The sequence below is a fragment of the Exophiala spinifera genome (genome assembly GCF_000836115.1).
Source record: "Exophiala spinifera strain CBS 89968 unplaced genomic scaffold supercont1.2, whole genome shotgun sequence".
NCBI lineage: Eukaryota > Fungi > Ascomycota > Eurotiomycetes > Chaetothyriales > Herpotrichiellaceae > Exophiala > Exophiala spinifera.
Window position 1 is genome coordinate 2579492 of NW_015622514.1, and position 14650 is coordinate 2594141.

At 51.7% G+C, this 14650-nt stretch overlaps 6 protein-coding genes across 6 annotated transcripts; 5 read left to right on the forward strand and 1 right to left on the reverse strand.

Moving 5' to 3' along the window:
* Nucleotides 1–272: 272 nt before the first annotated feature.
* On the forward strand, nt 273–1242 carry PV08_03245 (uncharacterized protein; the record flags this gene model as incomplete). The annotated part of the gene is made up of 2 exons (XM_016377602.1): nt 273–698; nt 751–1242. The coding sequence occupies 2 exons, from the start codon at nt 273–275 to the stop codon at nt 1240–1242; spliced, it is 918 nt and encodes a 305-aa protein (XP_016239172.1).
* Nucleotides 1243–3131: 1889 nt separating this feature from the next.
* Nucleotides 3132–5492, forward strand: PV08_03246 (uncharacterized protein; the record flags this gene model as incomplete). Its single annotated transcript, XM_016377603.1, has 2 exons — nt 3132–4029; nt 4102–5492. The coding sequence occupies 2 exons, from the start codon at nt 3132–3134 to the stop codon at nt 5490–5492; spliced, it is 2289 nt and encodes a 762-aa protein (XP_016239173.1).
* A 1382-nt stretch (nt 5493–6874) lies between these two features.
* Nucleotides 6875–8093, reverse strand: PV08_03247 (uncharacterized protein; the record flags this gene model as incomplete). Its single annotated transcript, XM_016377604.1, has 2 exons — nt 6875–6953; nt 7012–8093. 2 exons carry the CDS (start codon nt 8091–8093, stop codon nt 6875–6877), a joined length of 1161 nt encoding a protein of 386 aa, XP_016239174.1.
* A 496-nt stretch (nt 8094–8589) lies between these two features.
* On the forward strand, nt 8590–9517 carry PV08_03248 (uncharacterized protein; the record flags this gene model as incomplete). Its single annotated transcript, XM_016377605.1, has 2 exons — nt 8590–9153; nt 9209–9517. 2 exons carry the CDS (start codon nt 8590–8592, stop codon nt 9515–9517), a joined length of 873 nt encoding a protein of 290 aa, XP_016239175.1.
* Nucleotides 9518–10421: 904 nt separating this feature from the next.
* On the forward strand, nt 10422–11900 carry PV08_03249 (uncharacterized protein; the record flags this gene model as incomplete). The annotated part of the gene is made up of 1 exon (XM_016377606.1): nt 10422–11900. The coding sequence occupies one exon, from the start codon at nt 10422–10424 to the stop codon at nt 11898–11900; it is 1479 nt and encodes a 492-aa protein (XP_016239176.1).
* Nucleotides 11901–13076: 1176 nt separating this feature from the next.
* PV08_03250 (uncharacterized protein) lies at nt 13077–14073 on the forward strand (the record flags this gene model as incomplete). Its single annotated transcript, XM_016377607.1, has 2 exons — nt 13077–13297; nt 13509–14073. 2 exons carry the CDS (start codon nt 13077–13079, stop codon nt 14071–14073), a joined length of 786 nt encoding a protein of 261 aa, XP_016239177.1.
* Nucleotides 14074–14650: the final 577 nt, after the last annotated feature.

Genomic DNA, 14650 nt, shown 5'->3' on the forward strand with positions numbered 1-14650 from the left:
CAATTCTGTTGTGCAGGTGTTTTCTCGTCATCCATCCTCCGCAGAAATGTGTAGTCACGATGGCGTCGCAATAAACGCAGGCGGAGTCGACAGTCTTGCTGGAGAGGTGCGAGGGATGTTCCATTCTTGCTGGAGGCGGTAGCCAATCCTGACGTCAATCTTCTCGCTTGCCTGCGCCAGATGCGCCAGCAGCGCGTGTAATGAATAATGGCGTCGACATTCCTACAAAACATCTTTGCAGCGATTCTCCTCCACGGCGAACTGTCCTCATTATGACCGCGCGTACCATACTGATCACAGGTGCTACAGGAAAGCAAGGCGGCTCGGCCGTCAAAGCTCTCCTGGTCAATCCTCCGCCTTTCGAATTCCGCATCCTTGCCCTGACGCGCAAAAGCACCTCTAAAGCCGCAAAGGATCTCGCGGAAGACTCCAGGGTTGAATTAATCGAAGGCGATCTACATGATCCACAAGCCATTTTTACAAAGGCGGGAGGCGTGGGAGCAGTATGGGGTGTGTTCTGTGTGACAATTCCATCAATGAAAAAGGGGACTGAGCAGCTTGAGATGGAGCAAGGAAAGAGGCTAATCGATGCCGCCATAACGCACGATGTGAAGCATTTTGTCCTTACATCCGTAGATCGCGGAGGTCCTGAAAAATCCGATGTCAACGCCACGGATGTGCCTCACTTTGTCACAAAGGTGGGCTTCTCTATGCGCATGGCTGCACGACGACACAACTAACCGAAGATAGTACTGGACCGAGAAACATCTGATCGAGAGTACCAGAGGCAAAAACACGAGTTATACTATTCTGCGACCGGTCGCGTTCATGGAAAACCTCACGCCAACCTTTCCGGGCAGAGTCTTTGCGGCGATGTGGGCAAACATGGGGGACAAGGCCTTGCAGATTGTGGCCACAAAAGATATCGGCGTATTTGCCGCAAAGGCGTTTGCGGGCTCGGACACGGAGGAATACAAGAACACCTCGATCAGTCTGGCAGGAGACACTCTCACCCAATCGCAAGCCAATGAGATCTTCTGGAGAGCCCTTGGCCGCCCGATGCCAGTCTCATATGGCTTCGTGGCCAGCCTACTACAGTGGATGGTGCCCGAGTTAGGGACCATGTTTCACTGGTTCGTCGAACATGGGTATGGTGCTGACGAGGTTCAGTGTCGCAGGCTGAACAAGGATATGCTGAACTTCGAAAGTTGGCTGATCCAGGAAAGCGGATTCAAGAGGTAATGCGAAGAGTTGTGTAATGCACTGGGTAACCGCATGGTGGACATGTCGAAAGACAGCACTCCGCTTCCACCCTACCTCTTCTTACTCGGTTTGCCCGGAGCGGACGAGCAACCGTCGGGCTAAATTTGTACACTATCAAACAGGTGTGACTACAGCGTCTGGTGTTGGGCGTCATGTTGTGCATAACAACCACGCTGTACTCTGCTCATGCGGTGCAGCGGAAGCGGCTGGCTATATAGATTTGGATACTCGAATCTTACATACGTTGCGGCGTGATCGGCCGAGATCTACGGAACGTCATTGTAGAAGCCCAATCGCCATTTCAAACTTAGCTTATCCCTGCACGAAGGCTTATTAATTCCAAACTTAGCTTATTCCTGCACAGAGGAACGATGTGACCTGGGGAATCCCATGAACCAAGCGTCCTGCAAGTAATATAACTGTCACACCAAAGTCAATGGCCAGACTTGTCAGACTAAGCGCGCTCGCGAACAGCCTGGGCGTGCCGTGTACCCCAGCCATATGTTCCGGACTGAGAACCGACCGTCCTGCACGAGGCGAACAGCTCTGCCATCAGAACATTGAAACAGTGTGTTTCCATGTGCAGGGACTGGTAGGACAACCAGAGAGAAAGAAGAAGCGGCCTTTACAGAGTCTCCTCGGCCAGGCCAGATGCAAGAAAGCAAGGCCTCCAGGCAGTGATTGGCTATTATCAACGCGCTAGAGATTTAACATGGCGCTAGTACAGATACGAAACACGCGCTAATGTTTGAAGTGACTTCGATGTCGCCGGCCCCTTGTTCTCCCTCCCTGTTCTTCTCTGCCGTCCAGCCCGAGCTGTTCGTTGTCACACGACACTCGAGATGAAATGAAAGGGGCGCTGAGGGTCGTCGGTGCTTTCTTGTCGAGCTGTCAATTGCGCCATTACTAGCACGAAAGAAGGGGCAACGCAAGTCATTCAGTTGCCAGTGAATGTCTTCTGCCTCAATCTGGCATTACATCGTCAGCTGAGTACAATGCACAAAGACAATATTGACTTGATCCAGGCAGCGGAACAATATCAAAGACAGAGGAAGCGCGTCTCGGCAACCTCATATCTTCTTATCGATATATCTCCAGGCTAGTGTTCCGCACCAACCAAGATTGAGTTGACCACCCTGGTCCGCCACGAGCCATGAGATCACCAGGCACTTGAAACACCTGCACCTCCGGGTCCAGGCCATGGGCAAGAATACCCTGTTGCGGCTTGCCCACTCAAGTATTGGTCTGAATTTGCCATACTTTCCGGAAAGCTTGTCCATCCACTGTATCTTCGCACGGCAGCACGCCGTGTCTATCTCATAGAAAGGGGTCTATCAAGCAAGGATCATGCTGCGAGCTCTCAAACGATTCCATCAACTCCTCGCGCTTAGATGCCGATCGAAAAATCCCGTAACCATGCTCCACTTTCCACTCTGATGGCTGAGAGTTCTTTTCTTTGTCAAAGCTGCCTTGACCCCCGACGTCTCGCTTATCGCCTGCCATTCTTTGTACTTTTCGCATTCGACCAACGCAGAACAATGCTTGCGTGAGGCATTGTCTGTATTCCTTTGTTTCTTCCATCGCAATGCTTGCATTGTCACTCTTTTGACCTCGTCACTCCTTTGTTTGGACCGAATCGCTCTTTGTCGGTTGCTCGACTCCCTTGACGCCCATTACGCCTGTTCTAACTTCGACAGCTTGAACTGACTATCTTTCAAACAACCCACAACCATACTCTGAGAGTACACCCAACTTGCATACAGACCGCACGAAGCGCATCGCGAACGAAGCCAACGATCTCACAAAAACTCATTTCTTCGCTGGACGAATCTCCCTTCCTTTCACGACTTATTTCAAACGTCAACACCATGTCTCTATCGAAACCCTCTCTGCGCAGCATCCTTTTCGGCATGCTTGCCGCAGCTCCGGTCGCCTCCGCACATAGTTGGATTGAGCAGATGTTGATCATTGCTCCGAATGGTACCCTTGCTGGTGTCCCAGGTTTCGCTCGGGGGAATGTTCTACGCCAAAACAATGTCTCTCCCGACGAGGCGATGGTCAACCTCATTCCACCAAACGGTCGTCAAAATTCAGTCCTTCCGACAGATTTGATGTGCAGAGCTAGCCAGACATCTCAGACCCAGACCGATGGAAGTCCCAGACTGCAAGCCGTTCCTGGATCCGCAGTTGCTTTGCGATATCAGGAGAATGGCCATGTTACCATGCCAGGGACCCAACCAGGCAAACCCGACAATCGAGGAACAATCTATGTCTATGGTACTACCGATCCCAGCCCTGATGACGCTCTCCTGGCCATCCACCGTGTCTGGACTCCTGATGGAAAAGGCGGTGATGGTCGCGGGGTCCTGCTGTCGACGCAGAACTTCGACGATGGCCAGTGTTACCAGATCAATGGGTCGCCCCTTTCCGCACAGCGCCAGGTCACGTACGCTCACGCAGCAGAACAATTGATGGGTCGCGACTTGTGGTGCCAAACTGATATCCAGATCCCCTTGGATGCGCCGACTGGCAAACCTTACACCCTGTATTGGGTCTGGGATTGGCCAACTTTGCCTGGAGGTGACCCTAGTCTTCCTAATGGTAAACAAGAAATCTACACCACCTGCATGGATGTCGACATTGTTGCCGATATCGGCATCGATCCTTATTCCAAGGGCCAGGCCAGTTATGTTCCCGGTCAAAGTTATGACATGGCTGCTGTTTCTGCCCAATTCGCGGAGCTCACCAATCCAACTGCTGTGACGGGTAAGACATTGCCCTTCATAAATGCTCCTACTCGATCCGCTCTCCGACCACCACTAACTCGTACTCGCACAGGTTCCACAATTGCGTTTGGTGCAACCGCAACAGGTCCTGTACCTGGAGGTGCCAGCGAAGCTAGTGTCTCCGCTGCTACCGTCATCAGTACAGGTATCCCCGACTTCTTGACTGTGCACACCGGCTCAACTGCCGGTCCTGGATTGGAAACACAGACTTTTAGTGTCGTACCAATGGCTGCCACCGATGTTCCAGGTGCAGCGCCAACACCACCCGGTAATTCTGGTCCAGGCCGCGGCTCCGGTGGAGGTCGTGGTGGCAATGGCAATGGAAACGCCCAGTTCCAGGTTGCCACTGAGACGGAATGGGAGTCGGTCACTGAGACGGTTCTTCAGACTGTCTACCTGACCAAGTACACGAAGCGTGATCAAGGTGAGTCCTATGCATCCCCTACTGCTCAATCAGCCCCTACACCCTATTTGGGACGTGGACATGGAGAAATGCCCTTCGCACCTCAACTTTTCAACACGACTGGTCATGAATTGGGATCTGGAGTACCTCCCTTTCAACCGTTCAATGGCGATGGCCCAGTGACTGGACGTGCAGGGGTTGGTGGCCAACAACCCAGTTTTGCCCCTGGCGAATCTCATTCAGTCTTCCGCTGGGATCATCCTTGCCGCAACTTCAACCACACCAACAACCCTGGGCAGTTCAACCAAACAACGTGCAATGGCACATCTGGCTACCAGAATCACCACAATGGAAGTCACTCTGGATTGCCGATGCGGCCGAATCTCAGTCTGTCAGCTTCTACAACCTCTCCAATCCCATCACCGACAATTGGACCACTCCTGACACTACCAGATGGAGTGGTTCTCACTATGCCGACTCCAGGCGGTTCTATCATGACAATGCCAGGTGGGAGCATCATGACAATGCCTATCCCTGGGAGGGTCGACAGCACTTCACCGAGTACCTTTGGCCCCGCAGCCACAGCTGTAGTCTCGGACTCGACAGATTCGGATTCAGATTCGGACAGGGCGACGACCACGAAGGTGATTGTGGCGACCGTCACAACAATCGTGACTGCAATTTCTCTGACTACCATCGACGCGTCTCCCTTGAATGACCCTGGCACCGCTACCGGTTCGACATCCACATCCACATCCGCGTCTACGTCCAGCACGGAAATCGACACAGGTGTTGTTTCCGTCGTTCCATTTCCACCCATGGCATCATCAATGTCAACAACAATGTCCTCGTCGTCGAACACTTTGAGTTCTAGTACTTTCGGACCAGACGCGCTAACAGTATTCCCAGTCTCAGAACCCACCGTTGCGCCGACATCGACTGCCCACGCTGCATTCAAGCTCCGCGCAAGAAACCCCTTTGTATGGATCTGGGGCAGCAGCATCGATGCCGCCGGACCAACCCCAACTTCATCTTCCTAAAACTAATCGGACGTTTCGACTCTGTTTGCCTTTCCCTCGCTGGTGGGTGGACCAAAGCTCAAGCAAAGTGCAAGCTCGATGATTTTTCTTGTTATCTTGCTTAATGGTAGTTGGACTGGACAGGAGTGGGAGCTGGGTTGGGCGGGATGAGGCGAGACGAGGCAAGGGCTGAACTGGATTGGGTCGGGCGAGGCAAGGGCTGAACTGGATTGGGTCGGGCGAGGCAGGGTTGATTGGATTCATCGTCAACCCCAGTGTATGAAGATGTGTTGGGTGAGAACCGAAACTCGATTTTCTTTTGGACGCGGCCAGAGCCGTGGCCGCTCATCTTTCTCTTTCTCTGTGTGTGTCTCTCTCTCTCACTCTCGTTTTTATTAATCAATACATTGTCATTCACGAACCGCAAAGTGGACGACACGAGAAAAGGAATTGATCGAATATTGGACTTTCCTTTTTGGGAACTAGAGAGCAGAGAGAGAGAGACACACACACACAGACACACAGAGAGAAAGAAGGGAGATGTGTATGTATTTATAAATATACAAGGTATGCACCTGATGTACTGTGTGTAAAGTCCGCGAATTGCCTACCAGACCGGGGGAATGAAGCGAGATGTGATTGTCACTGCTGTATTGTATTTTTCCTTTTGCATTTCGCTTTTCGCATTCGTTCAAACACCTGGCTAGGTACAGAAGTACATCAGGCGAATTTACATACATAAATACATACATACACACATACACGATACCTAAGTTAGGTTGTTAACATCCAACAATATCTGCCGTACAGAGATCATGTGCGTCCTTCGCCCAACCAAGGTAGATATTTACCTGCCCATCACCAGTCAACGTAGGTTGAGGAGTGTTCCATCTCGTTCAAAAGAGCTTTCAAAAAAATACAAGACACTTCTCTCGTCTGTCATCTTGTCATTCTCAATCTCCATACACTGACATGGTTGAGTGACGTACCTAAGCTGGTACTGTATGTGCTCGTTTACTCGTGTCCTCCATAGTGTCCCCGTATAGCAGGGTCGTTGTGAATCATTATTTCATTAGGATTATTTACGTACCTAGGTACTCCGCAGGTAAGTATTTTAGGTCAATGAGTTTGTAGCAAGTCTATACAGTCCCCCCGTACCCTCCCAGGAAAAATAACCCCTCCCAAAGCGAGAATACCTAAACTCCCTGTCATACACACCGTCTCTTCATGCTCTGCAACTTGTTGAATTATTGTACACAAACTCTCCAATTATAAGGCGAAAGGAGCGAGGGAGTGCCGCGATGTACTGGGCTGATGGTCGGGCACACGAACCCAGTCTTTGAACATGGCAGGTCCAGGTTTATCCCATGTTGAAACAGTTTTTCGGAAGGGGATACTGCATCTTAGGAGGATTTGATGGGTTTGGAGTATTCGAGTTGTGTGCCCCATACATAGTCCCAAAACTTGGAAGTCACGCCAAACCTGAAATCATCGATTAGCTCAACTTGATAATATCCGCAAAACAAGTGGTCTTCCTTACCCGAGTTCAAAGTTCTGGTAGTGGTGGGCGAGATGGTACTTCTTCAAATCGCGCACATAAGCGGGCAATTGGTGGTGATGGAGCCAGTAATGCGTGCAGTCGTAGCATACATAGCCGAAGATGCCGCCGGAGAAGACGGTGATGGCAACGTACCAATTATACCAGAAGACGGCGTGCGCGAGTTTGTAGAATGGCGTCGCTAGAATGAGGAAAAGCGTAGGAGGCATAACGAGTCTGTATTTGTCCATGGGTAGGTAGTGATGGATGCCATGCAGGAGGAAGTGGAGCGTCAGGAAGACAGGGTGATTAGGCAGGTAGTAGTCGATATGGAAGAGGAAGCGGTGCAGGAGATATTCGACCAAGGTCCAGAGGAAGAGTCCGAGGGCCCAGTAGGCAGGGCCCTGGGAGAGAGGTAGATGTGTAAGACCGAGATACGAGCCGTAAAACACCGGCGGGAGCCAGAGCGTTGGCACAACATACCACGCCGTCTTGCTGAGTGGCTCAAGAAAGTTGCCAAACAACGGAGCAGAATCACCTCCACGGTAGTGTCGAGGTCGGTGGATCTGTTCTAGGTAGAACTCCTTGGAGAATTTGCTGAACAGCATCTGGGGGAACAGCGGCCTGTTCAGGTCCAAGAATTTGTGCTGCTTCCAGTCCTTATCAAGGTCTGTGTCTTTCGAGAGGTCTTCCGCGCAGGACATTCCGGTGGTCTCAAACACTTCTCTTGTTGGCAGGCCTTCCGTTTGTACTCCTTGCTTCTTCAATTCAGCATTTCCGTTGGCTGTCGCGGGTAAGGGAACCACCTCATCGGGATGAGGAGAGGCCGTTGCGGCCTTGAGAACAGGCTCGGTCGGCAGGAATCCGATAAGGCTCTCCTCGAGTATCTCGTATGCAGTGTCGGTGTGGAAGTGGGAGACTTCATCCTCCATGATTTGCTTCACGTCTTTGCCGGCATATTCGAGGATCAACTCACCACCGCCGGGATGGTCTTCAACAAAGTCGGTTACATCGAATATCCGCTCCCCAATAGTGACCCAGCACGAGTCCTTCGTGTTGTGTGCCTCAACTTCCGCCTGCGGCATCGTGGGAAGTGTTCGGCTAGGCATCATCGAAGGCTTTGACAGAAGGTCGGTCGACTGAATGAGACGGAGCAAAGGAGTGTGTGGAAGGAGAAAGGCGAATTGAAAGAGCGTGAGGAGTCACGATTAAAGAAAAAGGATGGGGAGTTTCTCTATATTGGATTTGCCTCCCTGGACAGTGGAAGCTCTGAGCGATATCCGTTAAAATGTCATGCAACGCGGCGTCTCTGGCTGCAAGGGGCTCGTGGCGTGTTCTTCTTTCGAGTGAAGATCTAATTTCCCGACAATTCCGCAGCGTGAGAGGTCAGCCCACTCACTATACGAGAAAGATCTACTAGTTTCACCGTATAGACAAGATTAGATTAGATTAGATTAGATTAGATTTTCAACCGCATATACGTTGAAGCGAGGGACTCAGTAACGCCGAGTCTCGTCGACACAGTCAACCAGGCATCATCTCGTTGTCGCTGTTCACTCTTCTTGTTCTCATATTTCCATCATGAAACGAACACATGGCATGACGGAGCTGACCGACTCAGCTGCTGATCCGAAGAGGCCAGAGACTTCCCCTTCAGCGGGAGACACACTGACCGATGCAGTTGCTGGCGATGATCTCTGTCCCATATGCCTTCAGCTACTCTACCGGCCTGTGCGAACAGCCTGTAATCACACCACATGCGAGGACTGTATGGCGAACTGGGCGGATGTTTGTGTCTCCTCCCAAATGGCCAGGGATGGAATCGTTGACCAGGACCTCGTCTTTCTTCCCGAGGAGGTCAACACCAGCTGTCCTATGTGCCGAACAACCACAACAACCATATTTGATAATGACCGTCAGCTCACCTTACAGAGACTGTACCCCAAGATCTATGTGGCGCGTGAGGCCGATGATATAGCAGCAGAAAGAATGCGGGCAGCTTCAAATATTGAAACCCTCCTTATACATATCGGTAACGAGCACAGACTCGTCCGTGCTTATGATGAATCGAAGAACACCCACGATTGGAAATTCTTCCTGAGACCTTCAAGGACAGACATCATCCAGGAAGTGCAGATAATTCTGGTTAGTCCGACATGTTATTTTTGCGCAAGGGGGTTTGACAATTTTTTACTTCCAGCATCCCACATTTCACAGGCCACGAGTCGTCTTATCGTGTCCGCCGTATGAAATTCGCCGGCTAGGTTGGGGTCAATTTGCTATCGTCGCCAACGTTGTCCTCAAGGAAGGCTATAGTTGGGTCGGGGCACGCAGGATAGATAGGCTCGATGAAGGTTGGGAAAGGAAATTGATCTTAGCATGGAACCTCGATTTTAGTGAGCGTGGTGCTCACGGAAGGATTAGAGTAAAGGTGAGAAAGGAGAGAACTGGTGACGAGGCCGAAGGCGACGCGCCGATGGAAGATGAAGGGCACCATCAAGAACTTTGAGAAGTCAGGGTGAGCAGATTTCGAGATCGACAATACCGTCCTTCATCCGCGAGTCGAGGTACTTCGCCTCAGCCGAGTTGAACGTCTGTCCTGGCTACGACACCGGTCTAGGACTTGAACAGGGGCTCGTATCGCTTTTCGAATACGAAGTCTACACAGCAGCGATGTTTATACTTCCTTGCTGTCGGAAAATACGACAAATGAATCCTAGGGCGCAGAAGCGCACGGTCGCATCAATCCTATTCTTGTCCCTGGGAGATTTTCATCGCTGGAAATGCTTCTGCCTGGCTCAGACACTTCCACTTACGCAACCTCAACCCCGGAAAACCGCCCAAAATTACGCGGCCTCTTTTGCTACAACTCCAGAATGCCATATTCTTTACGGCATAAGAGGATTCAAGCGCGTTATTATTGCCCACGGACACAGAGTGCACGCACGAATCATTCCCTTTTAGGAGTCTTGTACCAGCCGAGCTGAAGTCCGGCCCCAGCCCCACCCACTGGGTGCACGGCTCACACAGCCCCATCCGCGTATTCGAGGTTATCCCAGACAGAAAATATACGATACAACATAGACGAAAACAGGAGTGGACATTAGTCATGGCATTCTTGACCATATATGCCCTCGTCGACATGCACTTCTTCTCCCGCTGTCGTCCTCAAGACCAGCAACCTGCGCTTTTTCGCCATTTCAAACTTTGGGTGAATCAGCCCTCTGGTAGCCCAATATCAAACCAATCATACCGTCATGCAGCCTACAGATCATCCCAGGAGCCCAAATGCGGCAGACGACTCTCTACGAGTGTCTCTCGATAGCAACCAATCAACTCTGGTAGCCACAGCGCCGGTAAAGGAGCCGCGTCGAGGCTCGACAAAAGCACCAAGGAAACGACCAAAAAGCAGAATGCAGCCATGTGACACCCCTCCATCACCTGCGGGACACTCGCCTCGGGGAAAGAAGACGTTGCTCTCGGAGTCTTTGGGCACCCAAATGACGGCGTCTCTGATCTCAGGTGGAAAAGACATGGAGGTTCTGGATATTGCCCAGCGACTCAAGCATCTCCAGGCACAGAGTCAGTCGTCACCGGTGTATGTAACAACACAGGAGATGACGAATGATATCCTGGACCGCACTGGGCCGGAAACCATGATTGCTGCCACAATAAAAGCCAACATTAGTCAGAGTTCACAGGCAGCCGACGGTACAGCCTCCAATTCCACCACCAAGAGGCCAAAGGATATCAATACTTTCACGCTCTATGATTTCGCCGCCATTTCGGCACTGGGGTCTTTGGTAGAGAAGTATGGTCGAGTCTCCCATATGGGGGTGCTGGACCCATCGTACAGCTTCTTCTTGAGTAAAGACCTCCAGTCGGCACTGTACTACAAAGTATTGAACAACATTGCAGTCATTGGTGGTGACCCTCTATGTTCGGAGAGCCAGTATGATAACCTCCTTCTGGAATTCCGCCGATTACGAAAACGCCGCGGTTGGGGCGTTACATTCCTGGGCACCACGGACAATTTCTTACCATACGCTGCACAGAAGAAGTGGGTGACGATGCGGTTTGGGACCGAGAGAGTTCTCAATCCACTGGACAACCCCATACTACAAGAGAAGGAAGGGAAGAGGGTGATCAGCCAGAACAGACAGCTTCTCGACCCCTCAAGAGGTGGAGTTTCAGTCCATGTCTACATTCCCAGTCAACAAGGTCGAGATGAAACCCTCGAGCAAAAGCTTCGGCACGTCTACGATTCATGGAGGGATAGTCGCAACCACTCGTCCCGGCCACAAGCATACATGACTGTTTTCGACCCTTTTGCCATCCCGCCCTTGATGACCTACATCTACACAACGGGTCGTGACGGTCAGTGCAATGGGTTCGCAGCGTTAAGAAAGATCGGGGCCAACAAAGGCTACCACATCGATCCGTATTGTGCGCTACCAACGGCACCCAAGGGCATCACCGACCTCCTCGTTTTCTCGGCAATGTCACTCCTCCAGCAAGCTGGGATTGGGTATCTGAGCTTTGGTTTCGAACCAGCCAGAGAACTTGGCGAGATCACCGCGTTGTCCAGACCCACGACCGCCGTCACCAGGTCATGCTATCGACGGGCGTTCCGTCACCTGCCCATCGGTGGAAAGCAGGCGTATCATGACAAGTTCCGCCCCGACGCAAATTTGGATTCAGGCTTGTACATTATCTATCCTGAGGGAGCACCCAGTATACAACATGCATTGGCCACGTTGCACATTGCCAACATAAAGGTCAGAGGAATTTTGCGTGCAGAGTTGTTCGGAGCTTTGCCAAAAGTACCCAAGGTGAAACAGAGTACGAAGACGAATGAAGGAGCAGAGAATCAAAAAGAACATTCGGCATGAAATTTGACGTGAAAGAGAGACTCGGTCCAGAGTCTGTTGAGTCTGTTGAAGTTATTGTCTGGCGGCTCAGAACCTTCAGGCGAAGGCACTTGCTACTCAAAACAGTCTCATTTCTTCTGTTGTCGCTGCGACGGCTGTCTCGGTGGCGCGCATGACCTCCTTGATTTATGGTACTTTTCTTGAGACTTCAGACTGAAGGGTTTCCCACTGGTGAGACTCGTCTTGAAGGAAGATGAGGGCGCCGAGCTGGAAAGTCATCAGAAAGTGGTTTTCGATTTAGTGTGAAATATACTTTACAATAGCAGGCCTCCACAGTGAGATTGATTCATGAGAGGGCCTTGATTTCTCCATACTGTCGATCCATTCATTGCCTCGTCAAGGCTCCATAGTCAAAGGGGCCTGTATACATTGAGAGGCACCTGGAGCGTCGGGCTGAGTGGGAGATTTGGCCTTCGAGTAGGTTCACATTGCCAGTCCAAGACACGGAAACATCCGGCCACACATACAGATACACTTACACTCGACTTTGGAATGGGGAGAGTGAGTCGAATCTCTTTACAGATCCCAGCGGAGGCCACTAACATAGGCTCTGAGACGAGCCCTGATGACCGAGCGAAAACCCTCGCTGATTCACCTTCTCTACCCCGGTAAGAACCACTTCTGCCATCTGCGTCCCGTTGGTCTAAGCTCGTATCTTTGATCTTTGCGAGGCTGGTTTGAGGCCTCCCGCGAAGCGCTACCAATCGCCCCGCTGCAATGCAGGAGTAGTTAGAGTGCTTACCTCTCCAACTAGTTAACTAGTCGTGACTGCGAACCAGTCCACTTCTTCATCAATCAACACTTCACAGACCAGCATCCCCTCGCTCTCCGTGGGCTTTGGTGTCAAGCCTCGATTTACAAAAGAACACAGATCCATGCACCGTTCCAACCCTGTTTTGGAGCTCGGCACTTGGCCATGCTGTCCGCCTCTTTGGATTACGCGTCCTGGATGAGCATTGACTCTTGTTCACTGCCATTTATTTACCTGATCACGAAGCAATCTCAGGCATATTTTTCTTCGATGCTGAGTCTGAACCTGATCATACATCCTCTTTACGACACCAGCGCTTGATTTGCGTATCGACCTCAGCCAGGATTTTCAAGGGGGACAAGTGTCTCTCCTCACGTGTACGGACCATGTCTTATTCCGAGTGTTGTCAAAAGGGATCTCTCTGGGACGGGACACCCCAAGGAGAAGAGAAGACGCTCGGACCCAACAAGGCCTACATGACCGGTACCAATCCCGACGCGGCCGTCATGCTGATCCACGATGCGTTTGGATGGAAGTTTCCCAACACCAGGTTGTTGGCGGACAGCTATGCAAAGGAGGCAGACGTTACCGTGTATCTGCCTGACTTGTAAGTAATCTTCCCAATTGACCGAGGCCTCGACACTCGGTCTCCCGCCCGCGCTCCTGGTGCGATCTCTTCGGCCGGTGTGGACCGGACTTGCGCAACAACAGCGACAACACCGCACCGACACTTGTGTCCTTCTCCGTAACATCCACGGGCAGGACACCCAGGGCTGACGTCAAGGTGTGATGCGTTCGCGCGTGTGTTGTCGATACAGCTTCGGCGGCGAAAGTCTAGGCCCCTTCGAGACCATCGCCGACCCGACGCAGTGGCACAAGCTCGACCTCGCGGGCTTCATGAGCCGAAACACCAAAGACATCCGCACGCCCGAGATCTTCGAGTGCGCACGCGCCCTCCGTACGCAGCACGAGTACAAGCGCGTGGGGGCGATCGGGTTCTGTTTCGGCGGATGGGCCGTGTTCAGACTCGGTGCGAAGTCACACAACGACAACGACAACGACAACGGCGAGCCCCTCGTCGACTGCATATCGACCGGCCACCCGTCACTCCTGGAAAAGACCGAGATCGACGCCGTGGGGGTCCCGGTGCAGATCCTCGCGCCGGAGCACGACGTCATGTTCCTGCCCGAGTTGAAGGAGTACGCCAACAAGGTCATCCCGACGCTGGGCGTGGCGTACGACTACCAGTACTTTCCGGGCGTCGAGCACGGCTTTTGCACGAGGGGAGACGTCAAGATCGCAAACGGACAAGAGTACAAGGCCATGAACCGCGCCAGGGAGGCGGCCATCAGTTGGTTCAAGGTGTGGTTGCACCCAAATTGACCTTGATCTGGTTCTAGTTCTATTTCTGTTTCCATCTGGCCCTACCACACAAATATCAAGACGTGCAGTGATGCAAACGGGAGAAGGGTGAATACAATACAGTCAAGACTCGTGAAACCTGGGACTCGAGAGGCCAGCTACAGACAGCAAATATGTGACGCTGGTGAAGTTATATGGTACCAAGTGATGGGATGAAACAGATTGGATGAAACCGACGCACGCACGGCACGGCACTGCGCCTGACGGAGATTTCAATATTACTTTGAACTTGCTTTGCTCTGCTTACCATGTCAACAACCCTTGAAAATACCTGAGTTGACGCACTGCGCCCAGATTATTGTTTCTGCTACTTCTAACCTGACGTGTACGATGTGTCTGTCGTTACGTAACTCACCAGTGGCTCCAGAAAGGGAGAAAGAAAAAGAAAAAGAAAAAAAACGCAAACCTGCTGTTTGCTTCGTCCTTTGGTTGGCTTTTCTTACCTGCGTGTACACGTACGAGTACTCGATCCCGAGGTCTCTGGAGCTGACAGCTCAGGTATTTTCATCTTCAAGACGACAGGAACGGGGCCACCGTA